Source organism: Schistosoma haematobium, chromosome 4, assembly GCF_000699445.3.
Source record: "Schistosoma haematobium chromosome 4, whole genome shotgun sequence".
In the NCBI taxonomy this organism is placed as follows: Eukaryota; Metazoa; Platyhelminthes; class Trematoda; order Strigeidida; family Schistosomatidae; genus Schistosoma; species Schistosoma haematobium.
In genome coordinates this window covers 35,277,911-35,298,607 of record NC_067199.1, presented here as the reverse complement: position 1 = coordinate 35,298,607, position 20,697 = coordinate 35,277,911, and the positions used below count along the sequence as shown (strand labels likewise).

Here is a 20,697-nt window from a genome sequence, read left to right as displayed (position 1 = left end):
AAATGTAGTAGTCAGTGTATTGTTCTTATATTTTACGAAGATGTTCTAGAATTTTGCCTCCACCTCAGTGTTTGTTCGTTACAATAGAATGGAGAATGAATAATGTTCTTACGTCATAACGTACTCCTATTGGTAAACTTTCTCCCATTCTCTTTTATTACTTTTATAGTAATTATAATCTTACTCCTCTAGAGTTTCTAATTAAATACACAAAATCTTATATTACGCTTACTTAAATGAATTGACTTTGAAGAATCACCTTATCTTCACCACGTATTTATGATCCTCGAACTGATATTGGGCTGCACTTATCTGATATAAATGAAGACTTTCATTGCATAATCCTTAACTACCACTGCATAAATTCTTATCCTGCCATCAAATCTTACTACTATAATGATTTATTTTAAATCCATTAAGTAATACATGTATTACCGTTTATTCTTATTCTGTTTCACGAACATACTTATTAAATTATCGACACGTTTCATTTTTAATCCCTTTCTTATTTTTTAAAGTCAACTTAGTATTCTTCTAATTACTGCAAAACCTGCTTAAATATGATGAATACCATGTAAACGTTATTGAAACTTGTGTATAACTGCGTTTACGAGGAAACCTGAAACGGTTTTCGCTCAACACTTATGTTGAAATTAGCTGTTTGTGAATAATAATAATAATAATAATAATAATAATAATAATAATAAACTTATACACCCAACAAGATGTAAGTACCATATATAAATTCAGTTATTAGTTCAACTACTAAATTTTAAATTAACAGTATATTTAGTGTCACACTCGATTCGTGATACAGAAAGTACGAAGACCTGTTCCGAGGTGACCCTAGTAAAATCAACGATACTGTATAATCCAATCTCTGTATTAGTTTCATTCTTCCGACTTCAATAATTAATAACCCCAGGGGGCTGATAATATACCTTATTCCTCCCATAAAAATAGACATCCCACGTATTTTGATTTTAATGCCAAAAATGGTCAATAGATCCAACGTACATACATATTCCCCGGAGTCAACAAGAACTACACATATTACTCATCATTAAGTTAGCTATAAGATATGTCTAATTATAGGACAGCTGATATCACTTCAGTCATTTCATGGATTCCGAATTTTCCCGATTACACCTTACTTCCTCTAATCGACACGAGCCTTTGAAATCATGCTCAAACTGGACTTTAGATTTTGGATCACAAATTAATCATAGATACAAGGGCTGTATTAATTTTTGTTATATCTTAAATTACGAAAGGATTTCAGCTTGTCTTCACACAGACAGTTGTTTTATCTTTTAAATTCTACAGTATAGAAGTGCCTTTACTCTGCTGACTTGACTTCAGCTTTAACCATATGTTGAAAGTATCAGAAAATAAGTCCACCCATTACCAGTTGTGTAGTAAGCCCAAAACTTTTATATGATTTGGTTATGCATGTGGCACTGCTAAATCAGGAAGGGTTTTTTATGTATGCTGAAAACTTCGAAGTTGTATATTCTTTTCTTTCCTGGAGATGAAAAATGGCACTGTAAACAATTTCGGGCATCCTGTAATTCAGTCGCACAACGAATGTTACAATAAAAACACTTGTCAATAATCTTTTCATGTGCTAGTGAAATATTTGCATTGCTATATAATCACTGGACACGATGAAAACCAGAGGTCGTAAAACAAATAGTTGGTGAAGTTCTATAAACTGTCTGGGAAACATCAGGAAGCTTGATGGAACATATATATCAGGCCCGAAAAATGCGAAACTGTAATTTGTTGATGAAATAATCGGATTTAAGAAAGCAGGTCCCAGATTGCAGCGCGAAACCTATCCATCCACATGGCTAAGTAGGATTCTGGAGTTATAGCTTACATCACTTCGTGAAGGAAACCATGATTCCAATTCTTATCCCTAACTTATTAATCTAAATCCTCACTTTTATCTTTCTTATTAATTTATAACCCTCAATAGATCACAGTAGGTTGGTGAATTTCCTTAAGGTTTGATATAAATAGTAACATTAAATGTAAGGAACAAACATATGATATAAGATTGTTCTAAGTTCATTAGTTCAAAAATTGTTTAGGTAGTACATTTATGACACATATTATAACAATGCAATGCATCGGCCAGTAACTTTTAATTCTACTTAAGTGGACATCCTGTTGATTTATGAACGGTGCATTTAAGGTCATTTCGTGTACATGATGTGATTCGAGGCATAGATGCGAGTGTTTGTGTTATTATTAATTATCACACACCTTAACCTCGCCTCCTTTGTGAGATCCATTTTGGATGTTTTGTGTGTAAAAATCCTCCATGTTTACACTTGCAGTTTGTTCCTATTGATTCTTTTAGTTGTACATTGTTAGTCTTCTTGATTCCATTTGAGTTGGTAATATTTGTATTTTATTATAGTTTTTATTTTTCTTACGCCTTTACTAAGTTTCTGTGTTTCTTCCTGAACTGCATTTATGTTGTTTTACTTGATACTTAGTCTTGGCGGCAGCTATATTGGTTTGTTTCCCTTTTGACCGTCTTTCTTGTATTGATTGAAATTGTGCATTTTTGATTGTGAATTGAGGTACTCTTCCAGAATTGGAAACACTCTGTGTTATAAAGCAACCAAATATTATCTTTTGAACGAATCTGTGCGTGGTCTATCCAGACAGAATAAAACAGCATTTGTTTGTTGCGATTGGTAATTTTCTCGCATCCTTTGTCAACTTCCTTATTTATTGTAATTTAGATTTGATTAATTGAACAATTATTGGTTGGATAGCTGGGTGGTCATATTTGTCTGGGTAATAATGTACATTTAAATTTACAATGAATTTTAGAACCGTCATTTTACCCAATTACTTTGTTTTGGTTTCAACCGGGCAAGGGCGCGTATCTAACCCACCTAAACAGCTATTTTCAGTCCAAACCTTAGTTTGGATCTTACATCCTTAACCTAACCAGAAAAGCAAATAAGTGCAACAATAATAAGATAAATGTATGCAAACAAACACCACACCTCTTGTTGTTTTGGATACTTAGTCGAGTTGGTTGAGCCAGAAACCGTAGTTACCGTCATCTGAGTGGCTGGTAGTTCACAAAAAGCTCAATAATCACTGGCTAAGGCAATACCGAAAATATCCATATGAGATTCAAGTAAACTCATTAGACCGGAAAGTCACGTACTCCTTCATCATAACACAGCATTCCCACAACTTTTCTGAGCGCGATATTTATCAGCAGCTTTAACTGCCAGATTTGACACTAAGTGTAGCTGCGGTATTAACCACTCTACAAAATAATCTATAATACTTAGAAAGTCTCATGGGCTGATACATAAGCCATTATAAAGCCATGCACAGTCAACAACTTTGACTTGCTAAAACAAGTGACGTGGGTTGATTTAGATCAAAATTCTATTAGCGCTCATACATGGATCCTTGTTGGACCTGTTGTTTATCGACATTCCATTGACTAGTAATTGCTGGTCGGCTGCGGTTAAATCAGGAGACGGTGGAGAACACATCAGTCAAGAGTAACTATGCTACTTATGATCTTCGTTGATATGTACAGAGCCTCCTGTAAATTTGAGTTCTTAAAGACGGCAAGTGATTACGGTTCGTGATTGTCATCAACAAAACTGTGCTGCGTACAAGCACTGGTTCATTCTGGCACCAGCATTTAGAGTGTACGTTTGCTGATATTGTTCTAAGTGTTGACTGTCAGTGTATCAGCCACGACATACAACAACGTAAAGCAACTACAAGTGATCATGCCACCTCTGGTACCAAATCAACATCACATCTACCCTCAGATGATTTTTCTGATTTCTGTGCAAGAGAGTGATCTGACGTCACCGAGAGGCTTGAATTATGGAAGTCGTCTATATTATTATTAAATCGCATTGCTTCAGCATCATCTAAGGCATAATTTATTTTCACCATTCTTCTACCTGATGTTATCAAAATTACCAGGAGAATCGTCAAGCACTCTAGAGAGATAGAGGCTTTCGGTTATTTATGTAAAGTGAAATAGAATTGAAAACGTGATCGAGCATTATAAGCCACAACAATGCTTTTCAGTGTTTTTACAGGAACCGATAATTCCACCAGATATTTACACTCACATAAGTTATCATCGATACATTCAGTCCAACATAATTTGGTTGATATTTCGAAAAAAAGTTACATCATGGAATTCTGGGCATACATCCATCCCACTTTAGACGCAAAAAGCTTTTAAAACGATAAGACTTTTGGCTGTTTACATTTCCTCTGTTTTCCCTTAATTCACATCGGAAGCAAGTACATTTGAACTTTAAAGATCATCCAAAATCGATAACTTCAGATCAAGTTAATTTAATTCGTCACAATTAATTTTCTCATTTTTATACGAAATAGCCTATATTATTTGTTGCTCTAGTTGTTAGAGAATGCACTGGCCTCCTGACTTCCAAACAATCTCGGCTTTCACCATGAGGCGTGATAATTGTTCTGAAAGAGGATCCTTCAATTGTGAGTGCAGGGTTTTCTTAGCGTTTTCTTAGCAAGTTTGCTTTTCTATTGGATGAGATGGCTGATATCAACCCAATGCTCCTGCTTTACCTAGGCTTTGAACCGGCAGTAACCCTGGAAGAGGTACAAACATTGAAGCCAACCAGGAGGAGGAAATGTGGTTTTGCTGACGTCTTTGTGGGCCAGGAGAAGAGGCACTAGTTAGGGCGGCCCGGCGCAAAATAATAACGTCGAGTATGGTGTTCTGGAAAGGTGGCGTTGGCTGCAGTAGTTGAAGTCAGTGGAGAGAAGCAGTGGAACGCGTGGCCGCTGTGAGGACATCGTATGTTGATGGCACGGCTGGTCTACATTGCTACAGACGTCAGCACGTGGGTGAGCTAAGCATTTTGACGATGAGCGTGGTACAGACTACAACAAAGGAAGTGGCACGGTGCGCAGAACAACTGCCACTTATGTCGACAGACATTAGTATTATGTGACACCAGTCAGAAGTCGTATGTCTAGCAGCAAAAGGTTGTGAAGATCGAATCGAAGAGGACGGGAGAAGAAAGTACTCGTGTTATTGATGCAGGAACGATTACGTTTAAGATAATTATTGAGGATTTGCAAATGAAGTATTTAGCATATGGTTTGCACATTTTACGAAAGAACTCCGCAACTTTGGTCGTCCCCACCTGAGTGTTCACTCGTTACATTTGTTTTTCCGGAAACATAAGTTACAGAGAGTGGACCTCAGTTCACATTGGAAATCTCGAATTTCTGATTTCATTGAAATCACTATTGTATTATCTCTTTGTAGATAGAGAAATCAACATTGTGCTTGGCACGTATGTGCGTTGACTCACTTTCCCATACCTGACTGTAGTATATATTTCATTTAATGTACATTGAGATCTATCAACAAGGTGAGATATTTGCTTTTGCTTCTGCAACTAATTGCTTGTTTGTCGGTTTTTACTGTAGAACTTATTGCCTCGAAAGCAAAAAATAATTTTCTAGAGTTAGGTCAATCGATCGTTCGAAAGCCATTGAATTACGCTTCTTGCTGATTGGGATCCTGAAGGGAAGCGGAAAAGAGGAAGGCCAAAGAACACATTACGTCGGGAAATAGAGGCAGATATGAAAAGGATGAACAACAACTGGAAAGTATTGCCCAGAACAGGATTGGATGGCGATTGCAGGTGGGCGACCTATGCTCCTCCACGAGAAGTTACAGGCCCTCCTCAGAAAGGCTCACCAACAGTTATAAGGTTACTTATCTTTCACATGAGATTCGAAATCGCATCACCCAGTTTTGATATCACAGACATTACCACTGTGCTCTTCTGGATGTAACTAACCAGTAAGATAAGTTATCACTGAGTAATTACCAGTATCACACTGATGTTGGGGCTTTTTACTACGCTCATTAACAATTAGTTCTGCTTGCTACATTGTTGTGAATTTCAGCTATGCAAATATTCCTGAGTCCTCTTGAAGTGTTATAGCCCAAAGCCGCCAATCAGAAGCAGCGAATTATCGATCGGAACAAGGACGCGTAAAACACGTGCGAGCAGCCTAGAGTTCTGATTGGTCCTGCTTTCCGCCTAGCCCAGCCAGTTAAGTCCAGAACGCCAATTTCAGCCTCTGCAATATGAATCATTATATTTCAGACATACTGAGTTTATATACCAATCAAACAGACCACAACGTACCAATAAAATATGAAACAACATTTGTACAAGACCACTGAGCCGGCGTCCAACGGTGTTAATGACCAACTTCAACTAATCCACGAAATTGAGCGACACATCCACCTTTTTTTTCAGTGAGTTACTATCTCACAACATACCTGGTTGAACTCCACTGGTCACTACTTCTCACTAGAACTCCACGATATACCTCTTGAAGCCAGTCACTAGTGAGCATATGTTGATTAGTATCAGATGGGTTTTGTGGATATTATAGTAATTTCAATGATTAAGATCATGAGTCAGTTGAAGCTAGACCACCATGGAAAACCTGGAATCATTGGACGGCCGTTTCGTCCTATTGTGGGACTCCACCGTTGGATACCGGCTCAGTGGTCTAGTGACTAGGTGCTCGCGCGCGAAACCAGTAGGTCCTGGGTTCGAATCTCGCAGGGGTGAGGTCGTGGATGCGCACTACTGAGGAGTCCCACAATAGGACGAAACGGCCGTCCAGTACTTCCAGGTTTTCTATGGTGGTCTAGCCTCTTCTGACTCATGATCTTAACCATTGAAATTACCATAATATCCACAAAACCTATCTGATATTTATACAAGAATTAGCCAGAACTGGCTGTGAATGAGGGAGGCAGTGACTAATAGACAAGAAATAATTCAAGAATGGAAAATCGTATAATAACAGTTCATAGGTTAAAATAAAGCTTATGATAAGAGAGATATGAATATGAATAGTTTAGTTAATTAACAATTATACGACAAAAATATACACACAGTATCGGTCCATAAATAGATCCCAAAAATTACCACTCATTATTCTCATCGGGACACAACATGTAGTAAGCCCATTCAGCTCTTTTATTATATATCTGTTCACTGTAATTTAGACACTTAATCCACTATGTAGATTTCTGTGTTAGTCTGATTGAGCGCGTGCTGCACACCAATCTTTTATCTATTCTCTCTTTGGTTGTTGCACACAACCAATTAACACTCATAAATATATACAGATTTTTAACACACACTCACTCACTCGTTTCACTGTGTGTTTGCTTCCTGTATGCTTGTGGATTTTGCTAATGTTTAACAATAAACTATCTCTATAACTGGTGTTCAGGCTTTTGAATAATCTCCAGTAAATTCATAATTCTACTATGAGATTTAGCCTGCATTATATACTGTTATCGGAATACTGTTTATTGGAGTCAGATATAGAGGAAATTAACCTCAACAAAGTTGGTGAGCCGCATTTAGAACGCTCACCATTTCTCTACACTCTAACGCAGCTGTCGTGTGCGCTAATTGTCGATTGTTCATATTATAATCAACCGTTTCTGGATCACCCATAAGAACACCTTAAAAGCCAGCCAAGTACTTTATAGTTTATCTGTTATTTATACTTAAAAATCTCGTGATTATATACATGAAGTCTAACTCAAATTATAAATCTCGATAAGACATAATACAACAATAACTAACAAGTTGGTGATTAATTAACCACAGGTTGTGAACGGCATAAGATATTGTAGAAAATAACAGTTCAAATGAGAGCTTACAGTTAGGTTAATATAAAGTACTATGAATTTAAGGTTTAGCGAATATATGTAGATGATATATAAAGTGATCCCTAGCAAAATAACTCCCAGAGTTACACACTTCTTTCTCCCATTCTTAACAGTCAAAACCTTAATGATAAAAAAATCCTATCAACCAATTTATTATGTGGCCACTGGTCCGAGTGAATCGGCATCTCATGTCAGTCAGTCAGTCAGCTACAACGTAGGACCAGGCACATATATGCATCGGTCCAAGTTGCCATACCTCATTAACACAACAAGATGAACACTGGATTCATAGCAGTGGTTAGGTCAAAGGTAGTAATATGTAAGAGAAAGATTGCATGTAGAGATATAGTACAAGAAGAAAGAATTGGTTCGTAGAAAGATATGAAGCGATTTTAATCTCTTAGTTTAAGGAAAGACAGGGAGTGTATACACCGACGCCATTGTGATCGATTCTGAGCCATGTCACCCAGAGTCTCCAACCATTGGTTATGATAATCACGCGGACCCCAACCAATTAGTCTGCATCTACCAACATGGCTCAGACTAGAAGTTAGTGACTTCAAGCACTGATGCCACGTTTCGGTTTGGCCGCCCCTAACTTTCTTCCAACCATCCCGAACACCGGTTAGCATTGCACGTCGTGGTAATCGGTGTTCGGGCATACGTAACACATGGCCCAACCATCTCAGTCGATGAAGATTCACTACCTCATCAACTGATTTACCATCATTACCTAATACCCTGGCGTCTAACCTCACTATTATTTACCCAGTGATCCCAGCAGACGCCAGCAATATTTCTGAGGCATCTGTGGTCAAATACTAGTAGCTTACGAGTGTCTTCTACTCTTAATGGCCATGTTTCGCTGCCGTAAATTAAAACAGAACGGACTGCCGCGCAGTATACTCGTCCCTTAATTGATAGACGGATATCTCACCTTCGCCGTAGGTGACGTAAGTTGTCAAAAGCCAAGCGAGCTTTTCGAATCCGTGCTGAGATTTCGTCAGACACCAACGCATTAGGGCTGATCAGACTTCCAAGATAAGTGAAGTTGTCAACGCGTTCGACCACTTCACTCCCTATCCTTAGTTCAGGTGTTGACGCAGACCAGTCCTGAAGCAACAACTTGCATTTAGGGGGAGAGAGGCATCTCATGTACGATGTTTTTATGTGAAGCGGTCGAAGGCATGGGGCAAGAAGTCTTCAACTAAGATTTCTTCTTGGAAGCCGTCAACAGGGTGTATCTGTAAACTCTGTGGGGGGCTCGAGCCCACCTTCTGGAACACTGACAAACGGTGTATCAATAGCGTAGTGGCATCTTTAAGTGTTATTGTGGTATGTGCTACTGATGTCGACAGATATAAGCAGTATGTATCACTAATCGAAAGTGAGATGGCTGGTTAAGATCGAATAGAATGAGAATTGAGAGGAACGATCAAGTCTATGACAGTTGATTAACATTTTGCAAAGTATTTACTGTATGGTTCTCAGATTTTACTAAGATACTTTATGTTGTGTTCAGACACGTTCGGTTGTCCTCACTAGTGTTCTCGTCCACTACATTAAGATATTTCATTCTAATAAATCAAGAAGTACCTAACTCAGAAACAACAAAAACTTCAGTTCTGATAATTGTCGTCTTCTTATTACATTGTCCAAAATTACCAGAAGAACTAATTGCTTTAAAAAACTGGAGTTCGGTCCTGAATCTGCGAATCAACAAGTGGAGGACTGGGTTAAACATTAGTGACTGTACGGCACATTAAGTAAGCACCGTTTACTCTAAAAAATGTACTGCGTTTGACGTGAAATTCTTCAACAAATAACTGGATGAATATTCAACAGTATCACCTATCTTCTAAAAAGTTCACAGGATTATCAGCTATATATGATATTGTCATGCAAAGAGAACCAATCAGTGTTGAAATTTCACACTTTATAACTATTGGTAGGTACTAGTTTCCCAGTGTAGCCACACGGAATTCTGCGTTGTCAGAAATATTTACTTAATTACATAATTATCTTTCAATTCAAGTCTTTAAACAACGTTAACAGTGTAAGGTAGTTGGCGAGATTGTTAACTTCACATTACGGAATGCCTGTATTTACACAACAGCTGTTTCACCCTAGTATAGAACTCCCTGACAGTGGGTATCCACTGCTCCACCGAGGATCTAACCCCAACCTTTAGGTCTCGACACTAGGTAGCATCTCTACTTTACTTTCCTAGGTCCACCAGTTTCTCCAGTTATTAGCGAACAAATCGACTACTTAGCTTCGTATTCCTGTGGAGACAACTAAATCAGTCATCAATACATGAATCACTCACTGTAAGAAAAAAAGCGCAACTGACTGACCATGAGGAATTACTTAATGATCAACCTAATCCATAGTATGAACCAGACTTATGTGGTTGATGATAAAAAAACACGACAGGTAATTGAGCATTACATTTATTGAGTGATTTGATTCATTAAGAACAGTTTTAGACAACAGCAATTATTTCTTATGACTATAAAAGTATCGATTGGATTATACCAGATTTTACATAAGTCCTGTCTTATAGTTATCAATCGGTTCAAATCTTGAATAGGCACTTTAAAATGAAGTCCGTAGTCACAAACTACACCCTTCATTGAAGGCGAATCATCCCTACATGTAATAAATATTCTGACATAAACACAATTGCCCTTCTACGCCCAAACCAACACTTGCTATCGTTTGATTGTGAGCTGACTATTAATCGAGGTTCGAATTGCGATCCTAAAAATCATATTGAAATGAATTTGGATTTTACCAACAAAGTAACGGAAACTATTAGGATGCAAGATGCCTAGGAAACAGTTAACACACTGTGAAATATCAAACTCGGAACTGGTTCCGGCGGATGCCGTTTTTTATAAACAAACCCGATTTTCAAAATGCTTGACTTGATAACCAGGAATGTGGACGGTTCAATGTACCTTTTACAACTGCCTGACACCCAAGGGCACTTGCAGACAATCCATGTTCAATACCGAGGATTATTTTGTGAAATTAACATCGGTTACGACAGCTACTTATCTTACCCAGTCCACGCAGACTTTGATGTACTACATCAACTGGGTTGACGCTAAAATGAGAGGAACTTGTTTGGTCAAAATGCGTCTCCCTGAAGTCATTCAAGTCACTGAATTCACAGGACATCAAAATGCAACACCCGAAAACCCCGTTTATTTCTCCATAGACACCCTTGTATGACTACACGAGATATCAGAGCCCACCTTTTCCCAATCAGATTGTCACTGGGTACAACTTCTATTATCACTCATTTCGAAAAATGCAGCCATACAACACGATCGCACTAAGTATCTACTATCCTTCAAGTCCTAATTTCTGCATATAATACTTTTCATACACATTGATGACAGATATTCGACAGATGAGTAAGAGTAGGGATTCTAGAAACTTACATGAAAGACCGTAGACGGCCGACCACTATCTTATGCCTTGTCTTGATAACCTGACCAGCCAGGGATAAGAATTAGACACAGACTAGCACTCGATTTTCGACACGGCCAACCCTACCGCCTACTTCGATTTAGGGAACCGTGTTGTTTCTCACCCTTAAGCAACGGTTCATAGGATGCATACTTAGCAAATGAATGAGTTATCAAGAGCTGTATCACTCGACTAGCTTATACACAGAAAAGCTGATAAAACTTGAAGGTCGACAAAACCTGTTCCCGATATCATTCGGAACGAAAATGAAAATCCTTCCTGCCTGGAAATTTGACAACGCAGTCGCAAGAATCACGACTTCCAAGATGATTGGGAGTGGGCATATAAGCCAACAGCTATTAACTACCTGTGAAATGACAATTATGGAGACACATTAAGGAAGAATCACGCCCAATTCGTTTTACGCAAAGTACATGACAAACCAAACCGACATGAAATAACACTAACCAGCGACTAAGCTCCGAACTGAAAGTCATCGTTAAAGCTACATAAGATCCCAGTAACCACTCACGCAACACCAAATCATCATAGATCATTCGAAAATTATACTGAAACCTATCAAGGTATATATTATTTCCTAACCCTCATAAACATTTGAGTTGCAGTACGCTCTGAAGTGGCATGTTTATATCATCCTACCGACATATTTCCAACAAGATATAACTATCGCCTGGACAATGGAGCAGAATAGTTTTAAGAAAGTTAGTAACTATTAGAGATTAAAACATATAATGTATTGTCCTTGAGTGCATTGAGAAGCACTATGTGATACCATAAAACCTAACAAGCAACACTTACAAGAACTAAAAACCAACAAAATACTTTGAGGACAAACACTAAACACCGTTGGTAAATGAACTCACAAGCCAATGAAGAAATCAATTTATTAATTAATAGACATTGTACAAGGTCAGGTGTTATAGTTTATCCAAGAAGTTATCTAAGGGAGGAACGCCTGCTTTTAGAGCCTTACGTTTTCGCGCTTCCACAACTACCTGTCCAGGCTTTGAGTTTTCGTCGAGAGGATCACCAGGATAAATTTGCCAGTGGTCGAAGACACACTGAGGAAAAGCTTGCCCGCCAGTTGCAGCACGAAGATCAGTCGTGAAGCCTAAAACAATATCAGGTTACTAAGAATGAGTTACCGAAAGATTCATTAACCGGCATATAAGCTTTGGTAATACACATTGGACTGTCAGTTTTTCGTTCTTCTGAAAGTGTAATGGCCCTCTTGCGATTCAAAGTACTGTAGATGCCTCCCATAGCAGTGGCTGGTCCTTGGATTTCTACCAGATAAACTGGTTCTAGTAAGCATGGTTTGGCAGTAAGAACAGAGGCATAGAAGCATCGACGTGCTGTACCGATGATTTGATTACCTCCACGGTGGATAGCATCTGCGTGCAGTACTACATCTATGAGATTGAAACGGACTCCACGCATGTGTTCTTGACAAAGAACACCTTCTTTAGTTGCCCACTGGAACGCAGCGACAACGCTATCTTTTATTTCATTTAAATATTGAACTGCCTTAGTGGTATCGACCACAACATTAGGTCCTGTGTTCTCTGGACCAAAGCACCATAACTTTCTAGCTTCTGTAGCATCCCATCCGTAGTTGTCTATTAGATAACGAGAACGATCTTTTACGTCTTGATTAGCAGTGATTTTTCCATCATCAATGTCCTGTGCTAATTCTTCTGATAAAGGTAAGGCACGCATATACAGACGATTATGTTTGTTAGGGGATTTCGACAGACATGTTTGATTTGACTCCTCTGTTACTGTCTCACGATATGAAACTACGGGATTACTTATTTTTAAAGGAATGCAAGCATGATCTTCCTTGAGATCCTTGAGGCAAATTTCAAGATGCAGCTCACCAGCACCTGCAACGATGTGTTCACCCGACTCCTCTTGCGTTATCTAAAAGCATATGTGATAAATATTACAATAACCTACTTGGACCATAGGATCACTTTTGGAAAGACGGTTCAAGCCTTCAAGAAGTTTTGGCAAATCGGCAGGATTTTGACATTCAACTGCAACGCGGACTACAGGACTGACACTAAATTTCATTTGCTTCAAGTTATGAGCCCCCGCAAATGTTGTAATGGTGCCAGTTTTGACAATAAACTGATCCACTCCTACCAACCCACAGATGTTTCCACAAGGAACATTCTCAATTGCTTCTGTGTAACGACCCATCATAAGTACAGTTCGTTGAATAGACTTTTCGTAAAGATCCTCTTTTTTCCCTGGAACGTAGTTGGGACCAGTTATTCTTACTTTTTGTCCTGTCCCGATTGTACCAGAGAACACACGACCAAATGCATAAAACCTACCTTTATCTGAAGTCGGCACCATTTTACTAATGTACATCATGACTGGACCATTCTGATCGCAGTTTTTCATTGCAATAGCTGCTTCATCTTCCATAGGTCCTTCGTAAAGCATTTCTACTCTGTACTGCTGTGAAGTGACAGGACTAGGAAGATGAATGCATATCATTTGCAGGAGCGAGTCGCCAGCAGGAAGCCACTTATGTAATGCTGTTTTCAGTCGTTGTTTGTCAGGAAGAGACATTTCAGTTTCATTTAGCGTTACACCCATCTTCGTTAGCAATTCGACTTGTTCTTCCTTACTTTTCTTCATGATAGTATCGAAAACCTTGTAGATCGGTGACAGTATAAACTGGTTAAAGCCACGAACGCCGTCAGAAGCTGGTTTTTCTTTGGTCCACTTTTTTGTTTTAACGTTGTAGAAGTTATCACCCCAAAAACGTTTAACCAATACACTTGGTTCAATTCCGAATTTGCTTGAGTAAAGTCTAGCAAATGTCATCAATGTGAACGCCCAACTTTGCAAACCGGAACCGAAACCTACAGTCCCTTTCACAACATCCAACGCCAGATCACCCATTGTGCTATTAGATGTTTCAAACTCTGAAATTATGACGTTAACGTTTTCGATCACTCTCTGGAACTTTTGATAAAGTTCTTCCATGTCACAGTTCAGAGTTGTGACTGCCATATCCATCTTATTCATGAATAATACTGGTTTGATTCGTTCTGTGAGAGCCTGACGTAAAACCGTTTCGGTTTGTACACACACACCTAACAAAATACCATAATTTAAAAGCAAATTACCTGATACACAATCAACTACGACAAGAGCTCCATCTGTTACACGAAGGGCTGCAGTGACTTCTGAGGAGAAATCGACGTGCCCCGGTGAATCTATGAGGTTTATGAGAAACCCTTTTTCTTCTTTTCCTTCTGAGTTAACAGCGATGGGTTGAATCGCTTTAACGCACTGGACATCTTCATCAGGCATTTCATAATATAAGCTGATGGCTGTTGATTTGATAGTGATGCACCTTTCCTGTTCGTCTTTCCGAGTGTCTGTAAACCGAGCATCTCCAGCGCGTGAGTCAGCAATAATGCCGGCCTTGCAGACAAGTGAATCTGTAAGTGTGGACTTCCCATGATCTACGTGTGCTATAACGGACATATTGCGGATATTCCGCTTAAAATCCATCATCCGACGCAACTCATCTACCGTGAATTTCACCTAGGGGAGAAAATTCAAAAATCATCCTGTTTGCTTTAAAGTACTCGCGAGCAACTTGACAGAATATAAATGTAAACAATCTATGAAGCACATGGACAAGCGTTATGGATAAGTCGACAATTCGTTGATGACTTAACATGCAACTCCCAATACATGTAGTCTTCGGACTCAACAACCACAATCTAGCACGCTGAGGCAACAGCTACAAGTAATTATGGTTAAAATAGGATTGTACTTTGTAGCCCAAGTATTGCAGCGCATGTGTAACTTGGACCCCTTATCAAATGACCTTATGGCTTTTAACTAAGACAACTACCAAATGGCATTTGTGAACTGTTTTAAAGGTGGGGAGACATGTTTAAATCGTGAGGTTAGTTGTTCAAATAATTGTGGACAGGATATAAGTTTTCGCTTGATGCACTTTCGTATCTAGAAGCAGGGGACCACCGAAGCCTTCAGGTAGACGTAAGCATATTTAGCGAGCCAGTGAGAAATCGGCAAGTTATAGTGCGAACTACCCTGAGGTGTCAATAGTATGTCAAGTTTTCTCTTGAAGGACTTCTGGTTAGCCACTTGGGACGCTAGTTGGCGAAGAATTGCAGGATTTGATTACTCGTCGAAAGTAGTTGGAGATCCAGAAACCGTCATAAGATGAGTCAGTCTCACCGCGTTATTTTATTACAACCAAGCAGACCATTTAAGACTTAATTATAAACTCTTTAGTGAATTACAATTTACAAGTGGTCTGATTAAAACTCTGCACATTGTATACGAATATCTCCAATTGCTCGGTAAATTAAATATTTGCCAGGTGGATAACCTACAACACAATTTGTACTGTTTGAGTCATCAACAGAGTTCCTAGCTAGTCCCCAGAAAATAATGTCCAGTCCCTTTGAGAAAAATAGCATACCTCTATTGATTTCGCGGATTTTGTGTCTCAAGCAATAGTTTTAATGGGCGAGAACGTACCTAGGCTAATGAGCAAAAAGCCACCTAAGGTACATGGTGACTTCTGCTCTCATATTAATTAGGGTGCGCACATTGAATGATACCATTGCCGACAACCTGTAAACACCGCAGGCAACACGCAACGGCAATCAACATTCAAAACAATTACGAGTCTCACTACCCGGCTATTGAGGCATGTTATGGAAACAACACGAACGCTCGCCATACGCCAACTTCATCGTCCATGTGGGACGAAACAATACAACACTACACCTACCATCTCGCTGACGTCCGCTATCAGCAACACCACCTGAATTCTGTACAGTGCCACCGGATGGACTATTAGTAAAACACTATCTAATGTCCAATGTGCCTCATATCTTTACGATGAGTAATTCCAAACCAGTTTATTGCTTTGCGCCCGCATTTAAACTTTATGCAATTTTTTGTCTTTTAGGTAACTTTAAATGTTGTGATCCCAGGATCTTGATTAAAATATTTATAGAGGGACAAATACGTAGCTATCGATTGGTTTACTTCGTGACTGAATGATTGGGTTGTACCAAGACATAAGGATCTCGGAGTGCGTTACTTTATTTTCGTGTTTAATCATTTTATTGGTCACAAAGGTCAAAATGCCTGAGGAAAAATCTCGAAGGACTGCTTTCTGTGAAATCGTGGCTGAACTACGTGGTACATAAGACTGGATCTCGTATAATAATTCAGTCGACGATGAGTTCCTTCATGTCCGATTTATTGGCATTTTTCAGCATAACATGATACCAGTACTTCTACTTTACATGGATCAGAATCAATAAAAAATACTGACCATTCTCAGATGTCATTTGTCGAACGGAAGTGCTGTGCAGGTTTCACCCTAGTTGTTTGGGTAGTGTGTTCTGCTGTTTTAGATTTCTATCACTAAGCACCTTGAAACGCGCTGTGACGAAAAGATAGCCCCTAGTTGTTCTGTGGTGAACGTGAACTGCCCGTGGCATTGGTCTAGTTTAATTGGTTAAGGATATGTGTTCACACGCTCCTTCCAATATGTCTAGTACTGCTACGCACCCACGTGGTTCATCTGGCCTTTGAACAAATTTCGATAACTCGGACGTCCTGTGTTGTATATCTGGAGCGAACTGTGAAATGTGGTTTGATCGTTGAAACTCTTGTAGGGGAAATTGTGTGAAGACGAGATTAAAAGGTAGGTGAGAAGTTCACCGTCGGTAAAATGATTGAATTTTCGGCCTCCCACATGGTGTTGAATGTGCCATACAACATAATACAAAGTTGGGAGTTCCCTGCCGAAAGCGCTATACCTCGATTCAGTGTTCTGTGTCCATCCCAAAGATTCCCAGAAGTTGTTTACTCTTTGCAGTAGGACTCCTCCGATTGACGGGCCAGATGCGTCTACAGTGATGCTAATGGGTGCTTTGATGTCCTGGTTCAGATGCTGGAGATGAGACTCTCTTTCCAGACTTGCGATAAAGCACTCATCTGCATATGTGTGTACGAAGTTGAGACCTTGAATCAAGTCACCGGTGAATCTTTGGAAATTTTGTATAGCATTTCTTAAACCGAAGGGCATAAACAGAATTCACAGTGTTCGAGTGGGGTAATGATACCGGTTTCACGGATGTCGTCAGCAGCTATGTAAATCGTGCAATGTGCTCTCACCAGATCGACTTTCGAAAAAATCGGTTGTGCCCTTTAAAGTAGCTGTCAAATCGTAGATGCGTGGCAAGGGGTAACGATCGGAAGCGGTTCACGTATTCAGTCGCCAATAATCACCAGTTGGGTGTCAACCGTTGCTGCATTTTTAGGGACCATGTACCAGGAAGATGCCGATGGTTCGATGGTCGAATAGGTCCCAACTCTATCATATACTTGAGCTCGTTTTGGGCCAAAAGGGGCTTTTCGAAGGCTAGTCAGCGCGCTTTCAAAAATACAGGTGGTCCCTATGCTAGTTGTTCTGTTGCCGATTACACGCAATTCTGGTCACGTTTTGTGCGATTTGAGGTACTTGTCGAAAACCCGTTAAAAATAAGGATCGAATATATGCTTAATTGTGACTGGGCATAATCAACAACCAGAAGACGGAGTTACACGAACAGATAATCTGGTATTTTCGCGTACTAACCTCCATTCGCTTGGACTGATGAGTAGATTATGTTGTAGTAGGTCTATACCAATTATTGGCCTAAAAATATTTGCAACAACCAATGTCCAGTGAATGGGTTTGCTTAAATCCACATTAAAATAAGCATATCTCTTACCGTATGCAGTGATCGGTTCTCCATTTGCGGCCTGGATGTTGAAGACCGGTTCATGTAGATGGTCGTTAGAACTCGCGGTGAGAACGCTTACTTTGCACTAGTGTCAACATGATAGCGAATTTTTGTCATCAAATCAGTGATGTACAATATTCGACTATGTTTTCCGGCCAAGGTTGCTGTTAACGCATGCAGGTGGGGGAGCTTCCAGAAGAGTTTTTCGTGTCAGACATTTTGGAGATTGGAGAACTCCAGGGTTTTCTCTGATTTCGATAAGACCTGCCATGTTTGTTGTGATACCAGCACCAATCAGGATTATCTGTCTCCCACGACTTTGAGACTGATCACTTTCGCGACGAAATTCTGAGAGTAATTCTAGAGTATCTATGATTATGATGAATATTAAGATAACGAGCGAGAATATGACAGATATCTGTAACACCATTAGTTTCGTTTGAGGCTCTTGTTTTTTAGAATAAACCTTGGTGCTGGGTTTCTGATGATCTCCAAAATCTGATCGGTAGATGCGTCAAGTTCGTCCACGGAGTTATTTTGAAATGAGACAAGAACTGCTCGCACTTGTTTGGGAAGCTCAGATAAGAATTGCTGGTTAGATAGCCCTCGTCGAAAGTCAGTTGACCAACGGTCCCTCACATTCGCAACAACACTTCTGTTGCTGAGCCGTGTTGCAGCTCGATGTTGCGGAACTGCTTGCCTAACCTTTGCCGGCCGGTCGAGTCTCCACGTTTAAGAATAGCATCCCTCTAAGTGTCGTAAGATCCAGATACATAAGTAGTAAGCATGCTAGGTGCGACGTGCCGGTTAAAATCACGTGGTAGGGCCCTTGTAGTGGCATTGAGACCCAACTACGCAGTCCTCAAAGCTGAACACGGGACAGTTGGGGAGATAGGTATTCAACACTGAAAGCGAAGAAAAACCCAACGATGGAGAAGGCGGGGACAACGAATAGAGTGAATTCGAATTGATCGGATAGCATGGCTCGGCCTTGCAGGCATGGCTCTCCTTGAATGTTGTTGTAGACCTTTTAGTCATATTAGATATATTATTCTATCTCTAACCTAAGTGTGTTCTCCATCACATATTGATGATTGTCACGACGCGATGAGTTGGTGTAGATAATAACGTGACTTTCACGTAAAATCTTATAGATTAGGCAGTTACATCATGAAAATTGTACAATTTTGGGATAAGTCTATTATTAGAGCAGTACTAATATCATAGTAGACCATAATTCAACATTGGTGAGCCCGACGTGCCTGTGGAAGTCAGATTCTGCGTAACAGAACCAGGCTTCTATGTTGTCTTGCCAGAATGGCGTCAGTTGAAGAATGGGAGGTGTAAGTTTTAACTTCAAAAATTTAGGTCTCTGTCCCCTCGTGATGAAGATGAGATATACAAATAGGAGAGAAAAAATATCCGAAAATATAAAAGAAATATCACAACGCATAAAAATGAAATTAAAAAATGATGTGTAATATTCCAACAAGAAACAGCCTTACAGTTTATTGTTTAGTGTGCCAGATCACGTTAGGCCCATCAATAAAGATGCGTTTGGTCTCAATTGGCCAACAGTTACAAGCGATGCGTGGCACAGCGTACTCACCTGTAATCTGGAGTAGACACTTGACCGGCAGCCTTCATATAAAGTGAATCCAATAAAGTTAATGAGGGGAGCATCAACCAAGACTCGCAGAGTTATTTATTTCGTTGTTATCATCATAAGATGGAATTTGAGTCAAACCAAGGAACCGATAAACTACTGATTTCCAGGACTCTTTTTCTGTACCTTTTCACTACTTGATTTCACTATGCTAGCCTCTGAACAGAAAGTTCCACTGTCAGGATCCTCTCACAGTCAGTACAACGGAGATTTAGTAAAATCTGAGAAATGTGGTTAAGGATAAGCATCCTTCCAGTGTTCAGTAGAAGTGTGATATCCGGCCTTTCTATAGCTTTTATGGCACTTTTCGTTCGTTCAGTGTTCTATTCCTGCATATCATAGTGCTGTATTTGGTGATGAATATTTCAACCATCCAAAGCTATCTGCTTGTCTCCTTTTAACAAACTACTACAGCATATCCCGACGTCCCGGATGACAACATTAGGAAAAAGGAAAGCTGAAGCTTTAAATGGAACGTTCAGTGAAATTTACGCTGTTCTACTGAACATACGCTCAATAAATTAGAGTGAAGATATCTTGGATTTCATATACATTGCCAATTAAATAGGTTCACGAACAAGTATCTTGTCCTCCATATCTTAAAAGTAGGAGCACTTTGTGACTTGACACCAGAGGCTTTTATAAAGCCAATTAGCTGTTATGGGAGTATACTTTTCTAATCCCGCAGTGATGTTCACTCACACAGTGTTGACAAAATATTTGGAACCCATGATTCAATTCACTTTGAGATTTGTGCTTCCTAATGAAAGATCTTGTTCTCATTTGGGAACTCTCAGTGGAAACGTGTTATCTGCCTTACAAATAGAGGACATATGTCTCGTGAGTCAGTATAACTACCTTTGTTTTCATATATCTAATAGTGTACTCACCTAAGAATTCAAAGAATTAGTCTTTTCCATTAAAAAGTCCCTGTGTAAATGAACCAA

The 20,697-nt window shown here is 39.4% G+C and overlaps 1 protein-coding gene across 2 annotated transcripts; it reads right to left on the bottom strand.

The window, feature by feature from the left end:
• Positions 1-9,018: 9,018 nt before the first annotated feature.
• EF2B_1 (Elongation factor 2) lies at positions 9,019-16,139 on the bottom strand. Of its 2 annotated transcripts, XM_035732903.2 has the most exons (5): positions 16,074-16,139; positions 14,422-14,845; positions 13,235-14,388; positions 12,421-13,198; positions 9,019-12,386 (listed from the first exon to the last, which is right to left on the bottom strand). In XM_035732903.2, the coding sequence occupies exons 2-5, from the start codon at positions 14,783-14,785 to the stop codon at positions 12,193-12,195; spliced, it is 2,490 nt and encodes an 829-aa protein (XP_035589889.2). In that variant the 5' UTR covers positions 14,786-14,845; positions 16,074-16,139; the 3' UTR covers positions 9,019-12,192. The 2 variants fall into 2 exon arrangements, with proteins under 2 accessions (XP_035589889.2, XP_051066852.1); XM_051216277.1 differs by having other exon boundaries at positions 14,422-16,139.
• Positions 16,140-20,697: the final 4,558 nt, after the last annotated feature.

What these genes read in the sequence shown, in the direction of transcription:
- EF2B_1 (XM_051216277.1), bottom strand. Translation starts at nt 14,815, where the DNA reads ATGATGGATTTTAAGCGGAATATCCGCAATATGTCCGTTATAGCACAC. An exon ending in CGTAGTTGATTGTGTATCAG is followed by an intron (nt 14,389 to 14,421) that starts GTAATTTGCTTT and finishes GTATTTTGTTAG; the next exon opens with GTGTGTGTGTACAAACCGAA. An exon ending in GCCGGTTAATGAATCTTTCG is followed by an intron (nt 12,387 to 12,420) that starts GTAACTCATTCT and finishes ATATTGTTTTAG; the next exon opens with GCTTCACGACTGATCTTCGT.